The sequence below is a fragment of the Aplysia californica genome, unplaced genomic scaffold (assembly GCF_000002075.1).
Source record: "Aplysia californica isolate F4 #8 unplaced genomic scaffold, AplCal3.0 scaffold00568, whole genome shotgun sequence".
Taxonomy (NCBI): domain Eukaryota; kingdom Metazoa; phylum Mollusca; class Gastropoda; order Aplysiida; family Aplysiidae; genus Aplysia; species Aplysia californica.
In genome coordinates this window covers 354,955-366,388 of record NW_004797838.1, presented here as the reverse complement: position 1 = coordinate 366,388, position 11,434 = coordinate 354,955, and the positions used below count along the sequence as shown (strand labels likewise).

Below are 11,434 nucleotides of genomic sequence, written 5' to 3'. Positions count from 1 at the left end.
GTTCGGGATTGTACGCTGGCATGTCGTTAGTTTAACCTTTCCTCTGGTTGGTTGCCGAGTTTCATTGATTTTCGTCCAGGAGTTTTCCCGTAACTAAACTTAGAAGAGAGTCACTTCTGATTCCGAGCGGCCCAAAAAATACCCCTCGCGCGGAGGCCGATTTCCGGCACAAGGCGCAGCGGGCGATTGGCATTGCTAATATGTGTGTGTGTGTGTTGTCTTACCTTTTCCGTGTGTGTCATCTTACCCTTTTCTGTGTGTGCATTACGTATGTACTTTTTTGTATATATGCATTATATATGTGTTTTCTTACCTTTTTGTGTATGCGGTACATGTGTGTGTCTTACCTTTTTTTTGTGTGTGTGTGTCTGTTACATAAGTGTTGTCTTACCTTTTTTATGTATGCGTTGCATATATTTTGTCTTAGCTTTTCTATGGTTGTCTTACTAAAACTAAGAATAGGGAATGTGTCATCATCAGGACATGCCGACTTTTTGCTACCATCTCTTTGCAGTGGCTCTCCTTTTTTTCACGTTTCTTTCCTCCATGTTTCAGGAGAAGAGGCGATGAAACGACTTCTGGCGTGTAAAGGCAAAGATCCATACAGGTGGGTCTGTGTGTTAGTGGTTGTGTATGACAGAACTGCCATAAGCTGACAAAACATTTTTTTTTTGTTCACAGCAGTTTTGAGAAACGTGGTTGAAACAAATTATAGAAGACGACTTATGACGAATATAAGAAAGCGACAGGCAAATTTCTTTGGACACAATGCGGAAAGAAGCATTAAAGAATATTGTAACAACAGGCAAGTTTGATGGAAAGAGAGGCAGAGGTAGACGGAGGGAAAAGATACTGGACAAGATGACAACATGGCTAGGAGCAGCAAGAACAACAGTCACTATTGCTGCAGTGCAAGACATAGTGAAGTGGAGGTCCATGATTGCCCATGCAGTCGGCAAGGCACCGGATGATGATGATGATGAGTTTTGAGAAAAAGACCAATGAAAAATAGAGTCATTCTACAGTTTGAATTCAAATTTATTCAAAAACTAGTGGCAGATTCAATTTAATTTTTGTCACACAAGAATGGTGACTGATCAGAATTTTGATTTAGCAAATTTTTAAAAAATTTGGCGCCAAAATGGAAAAAAAGGCATTTTGTCAGCTTACGGCAGAGTAGTGAGTAGTGTGTGTCATGTCATTGAATGTGTGCCTGTGTGGGAGGAGTGTCAGTGAATGTTTTGTATAACAGTAGTGTGTCGTCAGTGTATCTTGGGTCTTTCTGCTGGGATGTTATATTCCTCTCGGCCTAGATAAGCCGTCACAGGCAGGGATAAAAGCCTTCCTTCTTCATAATCTTAATTGTTTCCAATGGGGTGTGCAAATGCTTCTATACTTTACTACCAAAAAAATGTTTTGGTTTTTTTAAGTTGATTTGTGTGTTGTGTTTCAGTATACTTGGGCTACGTGCTGACTCAACCGACGAGGACATCAAGAGGTACTATAGGAAGCAGGCCGTTCTGGTACATCCGGATAAGGTATGTGTATGATATCGTACCATTATAGTGACACAGAATGTACATCATATCAATTTATCATTCACATTCTCTCTTTCTCTGTCTGTCTGTCTCTCTCTCTCTCTCTCTCTCTCTCTTTCGCTCTCTCTCTCTCTCCCTCCCCCTTATCCCTCCTCTACCTTTTCTTTGTATGCTGCTCTCCAGCAACACCTCTAATCTTTAACACTTCTATTGAAGGTAAGCAGGGCAGTGGGAGACCCAGAGCAATTTACTTGGAAAGCCTAAACTAATACAGATCGGTTGCTGGGAAAGATCAAGGTGGTATAGCTTTTTTTAAGAGCATCCAGACAAATGAATGAATGACGCACAGGTGATCCTCGATGTCTGTCGCAGATCTGGCACTTTATGAATGATGATGATATGACCTATTTGTGTTGCAAGTGCTGTAAAAGTTTTACCCAAACTAAACAGAACTTTTGTGTTGTGCTGTGTCGACAGAACCAGGAGCCCGGTGCTGAGGAAGCCTTCAAAGTCTTGGGCCACGCCTTCGAGATGATAGGAGAACCGGTGAGTGGCGCAGCCTGCCTGCCATGTTTCCTTTACCACCTGCTCCATTTTGTTGCTTTGTTCATGAGCTTTTGTTTTCTCTGATAAATGTGAGGGGTGCTGACAAAATGAGTTACTTCTCGCAATCCAAAAATGAAGATATCGGCTGAAAATCGACACAAGGGTCAGATCTGTAGATTTTCAATTGAGGCCATTTTGTTAAAGTCAGCCGTGTCTTTTGTTATTCCCTACTTACAAATTGTACAAACACCTCCTATAAAGTTGATGTATATCCATTTTCAGAAGGCTAAAATCCGAGAAGTAACTTTTTATATCAACACATCTCACAATTTTTTTTTGTTCGTTTAAGACTACATAACTCGGATGTCTTTGGTGTAGTGGTGAGGTTCTTCACCATCATGGCATGCAATGCAATAGAAGTACAGTGGAAACCTGATATAACAGGGATGATGGGACCAGAGAAAAAGTCCTGTATATCAGATCCCTGTTAAATCAGAAATGCAAGGGAAGTAGGCATTTTGTGGACAAATCCAGCTGTATTTATTCATGGGTAGTTTCCCATGGCCTGGCCATGACACATTACGCGTGTGTGTAGACAGGCTTAGGGCTAGATCGAAGTCTGCACTGCAGCTCACCGCAGCCCTCTCTCGCTTCATCCGCTACGTGTGCATGCAGTGGCGTGGGCTTGCTCTCTCTCTCTCTCACTCTTACTTTTTACGCATTGTTAACGAGCCTTTTTCCCTGCTATAACCGATTGGGCTCCGATGGGGCCCTGTTATTCATTGCCGATAACTTTTAATGGAGACAAAGAGTAGGAAAAAACAGGGATGCAAAAAGCCCTGTTATTACCGGATCCCTGTTATTACCGGGCCTGTTATATGTGGTTTCCACTGTAAGTTCAGCTCCCACTCCGTGGAAGATTTTTTTTTTAAGGAGGTTCAACCAATATGTATCTAGAGGCAGATCTCAGTTCATGTTGGCTTTGACTTGTCTGAATTGTGTTGATGGGAGACATTTGTTATTTGTGTCAGTGACGCAAGTTATCTTTCCTTTCCCCAGAGCAAGAGAAAACAGTATGACAGTCACACTCAAGAGGCAAATGAAGCAGAGGCGATGGTGAGTCTGTCTACTTGGCTGTGCTGCTGCTGTACCAGTTCTTTCTGTCTTTATCTCTCTCTTTCCCTCTATGTCTGTCTCTCTCCTTTCTTTCTCTCTTTCCCTCTTTTCTATGTTTCTCTCTGTGCCACCACTTACCAAAGAGGAAATTTACTCGTTATACGATCCGTACGTTTTGCATACCTGTCTGTCAAAATGATTTTTTGAGAAATACTGAAAGTTTTAAAGAGATCTTCGCACTAGACGTATTCTAAAATTTGAAAAGTACAACCCCGGGGGTACAAAAATGACCCCAGAGCGTACAGATAGGGTATATATGTATAAATAGAGGAAGTTACTGGTAAAGCCTTTGTTGGTGTGGGTGACTGGTGGACGCCATTGGTATGTCCTACTTTTTTTTCCTTCCGTAATGTTTCTGCCTTGGATTTTTTTTTCCCTTCACAAAATGCCCGTTGTTATTTCGACACATGCTTCTGTTTGCTCAAACACTACACACAGTGACAGCTTGGTTCCTTCCGTTTTTCTTCCCAGAGAGAATTTGCAGACATGTTGTCGAAGCTGCAGACCAAACTTCAGGAGGCGGCCAACATCATGCACTGTGATAACTGCGGGGGGAAACATCGACGTGTGCCCGTCGACCGGCCCTTCTACAGCGCACGCTTCTGCCAGAGATGTAATGTGCACCACTCAGCTAAAGAGGTACGTCTGCTGTTTGCTCTGTCTGTCTGTCTGTCCCACTTTTCGTTTTTTTCCCCCCCTTATCCGTACTATTGTCATTTTCCTCTACTTCTTTTGTGTGTTTGTCACTCTCTAGGGAACTGCTAGTCCCTGGGTGCCTTGATAGTTGAAGCAGACTTTGTGCTGTTGAGGCTAGAGAGGTGAGCAGAGTAAGCCTGATTCCATGTTTGGAGTTCTCTGTTGACATCCACCCCTTGGCCCTCTTGGAATATTAAGGATGCATATATTATGTATTTGAAAGAATTGTTTGTTGTACAATGAATGGGCTGGATTTTAGAGCCACCTGAAAGTGGGTGCTTTAGAAGTTATTGTTGTTAGTATTATTATTATTAATAATAAGAGAATGGTGAAGCTGTGGTCGATCATGCTGACTCAGCATAATCTTTAACTCTGCGGCTGTTTCTTCCTTCCCAGGGTGACGTGTGGGCCGAGTCCAAGATGTTGGGCTTCTACTGGCATTACTATGCACTGATGGAGGGTCACGTCTTTGACATCACCGAGTGGATGAAGTGCCATGTGAGTTATCTGCCCTTATTACTCCTTACAGAGGGGGGGGGGGGGTCTTTTTTTCTTTTTTCAGTTCATTCATTTGTGTGTTGTATGTGATGTGCAACATGCAGTCAAAATTGTCCAAGACAGCCCCCAATTGTCGAGGAGAAAAGTGGTTGTCACTGACAGGTGGATGTCTTTGACAATGTCATTTTCATGGTTTAAAAACCATTGGGGGGGGTGTCAATTGAAAAGTGGTTGTTTGCACAGGTGATTGTCTTGGGCTAGTGGCCATTTGAGAAGATGACAGTACATGGGGATCTTATTGTGGTTTTACTGCCACCGTTCTGATAAATTTAGCATTGTTTTGTCTTTTTTTAGTACACTGATGAAATAATTTTTGTTTGAACTGTTACATTTACTTTGACTTCTCCTAGTGCAGGATTGCCATCTTGCATATTGTCAGCTTTGTTCCACAAGCACTCAAGTCATTTTTAAAAGTTTTGAGACGATCAAAGAAAAGTTCACCGAGCCAGAACCATGAATTAGGAACTTTTTTTTTTTTTTTTAATTGAAAACTAAGAAGGAAACAACAAGAGTATATTGTAATCTGCCCCCACCCCCAATGTTTTTATTCAAATAATGGCTGCATCTAGGAACTTGTGATGTTGATTTGGGCAATCGTGAAATAGCATTGAGAGTATTAGGATATTTGTTCTTGTCTGCAGATTGTATTTGTCTTTGTTGCTTCCTCAATATACAGATGACGGCTGTGGTCTTTGTACGTGATAGATGTAAACACGGTTTGGTGGTTAGAGGGAACCACAAGTGCGTCCTGCTTTTTAAAAAAAAATTTAACAAATTTTCTTTACTGTAAGTTTCCTGGAAAGCGGAATACATTTCTGAATGTTCTAGGGTCTGCTGGGGGTAAAAATCGTTGTAAAGCGCATAGAGCTTGCTGTAGAGCGTGGATATGGACTTTAAAAATGCTGTTTATTATTAAAATACATTATTTGTATTATTATTATTATTATTTACTGAAGAGGACGAGGTTTAATCGGAAGTTCTCTTGCCTTTTGTTTGCAGAAAGAGTTTTTCCAGCATATGAAGGCTAACACTCACGGAGTCTCGTATCGTATCGCGACGGACGGCAACAGGAAGAACAGGCACCATCATCAGCCTGGGTGAGACATAGGGAACGTGTTATGGCCTGTCTGTGAGAAGTGACACATGTACTGCCGTGACAGGCTTGCCCAGTACACTAAAAAAAAATCAGAGCCCTCCGTTGTTAGGGAAGATTGAGATGAAAACTCCTCTGGGGGGTTTTTTTGGTCATGGAGGGGTTGGAAGGTCAACAGTGATGATGTCCTCCTGAAAAAAATTCCAAGCAGTGATAGAGCCATTCTTTTTTCCTTTTCTTTTCTTTTCTTCACTTTCTTTCCTTTTTTTTTTCCTTCTATTTCTTTCTTTCTTTCTTTTTTTCTTTTTAAAATTAGATGCAACCTTCCTCTCTAAGAAAAGAAATAATGGAGAATGGTTTTATCATTATTTAGATTTTATTTTTTTTAGCAGGTTGTCATCCCTGCCTTACGTGTGTCACTTTTCAAGGAATGGCCGAGTATTTGTGTTCTTTGTTGGGGTATAGCAAGGTAGAAATCCCCTAGTCTTTGAGCGGTGTTACGACCACAGCGAGCTGTTTTTGGTTCGCGAGAGGTGTAATTACAACTCTGCCGTGACACGGACACTGCACACGAGGTCCAGCCGTTCGAAACGGAGGGTCATGTTTTGGTGGATGGTGCAAGTCCTCGGAGTGTTTAGAGCCTGTGATTACTCACTCGAGTATTTTTCTCTAAACTCCCAACTGAATTATTGTTATAGTATTGTCGTACGTCTCTAAACGAAACTGGGACTAAATTGCTGTTATAGTGTCACAGTTCTTTTCTGAACTTTACTATTTGGGCACTTATTTGACTTATTTGTGTTGGAAGTGCCATAAAACTCTTACTATAACTAAACTAAATTATCGTTATATGTTCAATGTACTTCATCGTAAAGATACGGTTATAGTGTGTATTCTCTTTACTCAAACTGAACTACCGTTATATGGTATCAATGTATGATATATTCTCTAAACTCACTCAAAGTGAACTATCACTGTAGTGACGATGTATATTCTTTTTAGTCTGACCGAACTACCGTTATTTTGTCAATGTATATATTAATTATTATATTCTCTTTACTCAGACTGAAATACCGTTATAGTGTGGATGTATATATATTCTCTATACTCAACTACAACCTCCTTTCCCCTCCATCCCCAGCCACGGCGAGGCCAAGTGGGAAGACATCATCAACCGTCTATTCAGCAAAGCCTCCAATGGTGGCGGGGACGGCACTTCCTGGACGCCGCCACACGTCAACGCGGACATGGGCTGGGGGGCTCAGGCTGGGGCGAGCGCAGCCGCTACCACGGCTAACGCTAAGAAAAGCCGGCGCAGGAAGAAGCGCTGAATACAGCTGGCCGTTTCCTACAGGAGATCTCGCCACAGCCACCGCTAAGAAAAGCCAGCCGGCGCAGAAAGAAGCGCTGAATACTGCCGGATGTTTTCTGCGCGAGATCTCGCCTTCCCCTGGCTGCTGTTGTTCACCCAGCTCCGGTGTGGTTTGGGTTCCTGGTCAGGAGGTTGAGGTTTTGTGTGGTGGTGGTCGTTGTCGTGTGGCCGTCGGTAGCTAGGAGAAACATCTGCTTCCTGTGTACCAGAATTTCTGACTTACCAGTTTCTGGATTGCCAAAGAACGTTTATTGTAGTCTTGTATGAATATAATGTTGGAGGGTTAGGACTTTCCTTGTGAGGACACCAGTCTGTCGTTGTTTTCGTGTCAGCGTCACCTTCCTTGTCGTGTCAGCGCCACCTTCGTGCATGCTATGTACAGTGATCTACGTACCGTTATCACTCACTTACAGCTGCCCGGTCACTGGACATGTAGCATGTTTGGGTAACTGCTGTTTGATGTGTGATCGTATAAAGTGTGTCAGTGTGGATGTAACATGTATTCTCTCAAATTTCTCCGAGGGAGATTACTATGATTAGGCGGAGCGGGTACGGAAGGACGACAGCGTTGTTTGTTTCAGCAGTGTGGTGAGATACTTTCAGACGACAAGCCTCGGCGTATCCTACTTCAGTCATGGGTGAATTGAGGCAGGCACAGACTGTGCGGGTCTCTGTTGCATTTGGCTACCTTAAAATAAGTTCTGTCTGATATTTTCGGCCGTTTTGAGTTACTTTTTACCATGAGGTCAAAGAATTGCATTCGGAAAAGCTTAACCATGTTGTGAAACTCAAAAATTTCTCAAATCTAGGTACTGAGAAGATGGAACTGGAACAGGCCATCAACAGCATTACTCCAGCAAAGCCTGTCCTGAGCATCCTTTTCTATCAGTTTCCATGATGTCCCCACTTTTTCAATTTCCTCTTGTACCGCTCGCCTCCATGTCATCTTTGGTCTTCCTTACTTAAGTTTTCCTTGTGGGTTCCACGTTAAAGCCTGCCTGATGATGCTTGTCGGGGGTCTCCTCAGGGTGTGTCCAATCCATTTCCATTTCTTCACCTGAATGTCTTCCTTTACTGACCTTTGGCTTGTTCTTTCCCGCAGTTGAGCATTAGTTACTCGATCGTACCACTTGATCCCTACTATCCTTTGTAGGCATCCATTTACGAAGCTCTGCAGTTTCCTTGCTGATGCTGTGAGCCTCCATGTCTCTGAACCATTCAGTAGAACAGTCTTCACGTTTGTTTTGAAGATCCTCAGCTTGGTGTTCAATCCCAGTTCCTTAGACATCCATGTATTCCTGAGAATGATGAATGCTGATCTTGCCTTTTGGATTCTGACCTTGATTTGTAATTCTTGGGTAGCTATTTGTTGTGAGACAACTGGTGGGGCAGCTTGTGGTTGGGATGTTACGACATTGTATTCTTCGTCTCTCTCTGCCCGAGTTGGTCCCAACTCACAGGGTTGGAACATCCCGCATCCTAAATGATCTCGCTTGGAAAACATTTGCAATGGGAACCCTTTTTTTTTTTTTTGGTTACCTCCGACAGGAATTTGTATGGCGTAACTGGCTACATTCATTCTGTTCTGTTTTGTCCGGTCTTACAAATAGCACTGTGAAGATTTGTGAAACTTCTCCTGAAAAGTTAACGAGCACTTTTTTGCAAGTGCCCTAAAACTAAACTGAACCTAGCTGACAGACTGGTCTGTTTTGTGCCAGACACGTCAACATTGAGCGTGACCCTGACGTGCGCCTGTGAATGAGATGAGATTGAGCTCGACTTGGCTGATGGTGCTGTGGGTTCATGGATACGACGTTGTTGTTGTTGGTGTAGTGGTTCGTGTATGTTGTTCCTTTTTTTTTTTTTTTTTTTTTAAATACATTTTTAACTTCTTAGTCTTATAAACAAAACTTCCTTTAACAGCTGGTGTTGTTCTTACTGCTACTGTTCATTCAGGATATTTACTTGAGTGACACATCTTGATGACAAAAGTAACAGTCGGGAATGTGGTGGGGCAAATTTGATAAACCTCTCTCTCTCTCTCTCAGGCCTCTCTATCTCTCTCAGGCCCATTCTTTCTCCTTTAGTTTGTTTTCTTTCTTTTTTTTTCCATTCTCAGCTGGCACAAATAATAATTTTTAACTATAATACGATTGATGATTTTCTGTGCATGTGTCTGTTGAGGTTTTTTCTGTGTGTCTAGTGTTCGTCCGGGGCTTCCTAGACCCGGAGGTGGACAAACAGTATGCTCAAATGTCTGTGTCTGTTCGGGCAGCCACCCTACTTATACTTATTCAGATGCTAGTCAGGAGTGCTGTCGCGGGGGCGGTATAAAGACCTGTGGATCGTCCCCAGAGAGTCCTTTTACTCATGGTGGAAATACAGTCGAAGTATTACTCTAAGACGGGCCACCCATTGGTTAGGAGAAAAGTGGACATCTTAGCCGGTGGCATATTGTGTTTGTTTGTTGTTGGGTTTTTTAAAATTTTAATGCAGGGGAAGGGAGGGGTGGTAAGTGGCCATTAGAGAAAGTTTGACTGTTGTGGGGAGGTTTTGCAACATCATCCTCACGTCTTGTGGTGAGGAATTTTTTAGAGCTCGTGTTATGGTGAACACAGTGTGTGTGTGTGTGCATGCGCCCAGAGAGAATATGTTGTTGTGTGGTGCTATGTGTCTACATGCACACTGGCAGGCCGTGTTGTCAAAGTGCCGTGTTGCATCTTGAGGTGGTGCCCCTACCAGCCTCCCACCCCTCTCCCCCTCAGCCTGTCGAGTGGTGACCTGTTCTCGTACAATGTTGGGATGAAAGATCCGACAGCTGGGCTTTCATCTGCTGTTAATGATTCAATAAAAATTTAGAAGTCGACTCCACCTGCCTTGGTGCCTTTCCTGTTATTTTTTATAATATTAATATAAGCTTCTGTGGAGAAAGTTCACAAAGTGCGTAGAGTGGGTGGTTGACAAGTGCTCTGGTGTGGTTAACCTCGTCTTTCCTATCAAATGTCTGTCTGTGGGCGCTCTGGTGTGGTTTACTTCTTCTTTCCTATCATACATCTATCGTCCTCATCTCCCCTTCTTCTTTTTTATGTTTGTTACTCTCTTGTAACACCTCTAATCTTCTGGCGCTCATGTGACCTAAGCAGTTGTGAGCGCCGTAATACCTCTACTAAAACAAACAAACCTTTTCTAAAACTAACACATACTAAACCTAAAAATATCTGTCATCCTCATTGCTCCTTTTCTGTGCTCGTTACTTTCTATTCTAGCGACTCCTCAAATCTTTTGCATGCAATATAACCTATTTGTGTTACAAGTGCAGTAAAACTTGTACGAAAACTTGAGTGCATGACTTGTGTTTCTCCCATAAGTTATAACAGTAGATTATTTCTGTTTTGATTATATGCGTATCAGACGCATGCTAGAGTTTAAAATGTTTGTACGACTTATCTTAAACCGCAAATGACGTAGAAATGCCCATTTGTATTTGCGAGAATTTTAAATGCACATTTATTTGCCACGATCAGTTTGGTACGTAATCTTATTCCACTGGGATTCTGGAGACTCATCGGTTTGTTTTCCCAGACTCCAGTTTTTTGTCATGAAGTGGTTGGCAGATGTCAGGTGTCTTTTGAGCAGTGATGTCAGTCTAATGGTTAGGCTGGAGAGGTCATATCCAAAGGTCATGGGTTCGAACCCCGTCAGGGATTTGTCTGCCGTTACGTCTTTGGAAAAGGCACTTTTCATACTTCACCACCCAGGTGGGAATAGGTACCGTACCCGGGTATAGACAGCAAAAGATCTTGTAAGTTTGTTAGTGTTTGTGCGCTTAATTAAATTGGCTGCTTGCACTGTATACTTCCCACAAAGCCAAGAATGTTTCTGAGTAATCTGGGGTAATAACAGTTGTAAAGCGCATACAGCACAGCATGCTTTAGAGTAGGGATATGCACTTTGTAAATGCAATTATTATTTTATGGCTATAATTAACCAGCAACACCCGAGTGACAACAACAACAACAAACAACACTCATCATTGTTACACTGACTTAGAGTACAGAGCATTTAATTCATCATTTAAATAAAAATAATAATAATTGTGATAATAAAGAGCAAAATCCTCCCTCTACCATCAATCATCACATACATATGCACACACACACACACACACACACACACACACACACACACACACACACACTCTCTCTCTCTCTCTCTCTCATGATTTACAAACTCATATAATCTGCAACATGTATCAATAATGCATGAGAGTTACAAAGATTTCATACATGTATACAAGCAACATCCTTGTATAACCGTTTCTGTAATCTTGTACCTTATTTCTCCCCAGGTTACGGTCCTTATTCTTTCCTTTCCCCTCTGTTGTTTCTGTCTATACGGGTCTCGCTTCTCCCCTGCACAATATGGCCAGTATAATGTTAATGTGCTTCTCCTTAC

General features: G+C 42.3%; 1 protein-coding gene across 1 annotated transcript in view; it reads left to right on the top strand.

Moving 5' to 3' along the window:
• The window catches only part of LOC101857275 (dnaJ homolog dnj-5), a gene marked incomplete in the record, with an annotated part of 19,812 nt that extends 11,925 nt beyond the window's left edge, over nt 1-7,887 (top strand). The window contains 8 exon segments of the mRNA XM_005107003.3: nt 556-607; nt 1,454-1,538; nt 2,016-2,084; nt 3,144-3,200; nt 3,732-3,899; nt 4,353-4,454; nt 5,514-5,611; nt 6,749-7,887. Coding sequence (XP_005107060.2) covers nt 556-607; nt 1,454-1,538; nt 2,016-2,084; nt 3,144-3,200; nt 3,732-3,899; nt 4,353-4,454; nt 5,514-5,611; nt 6,749-6,938 — 821 coding nt within the window.
• Between the last annotated feature and the right edge of the window lie 3,547 nt (nt 7,888-11,434).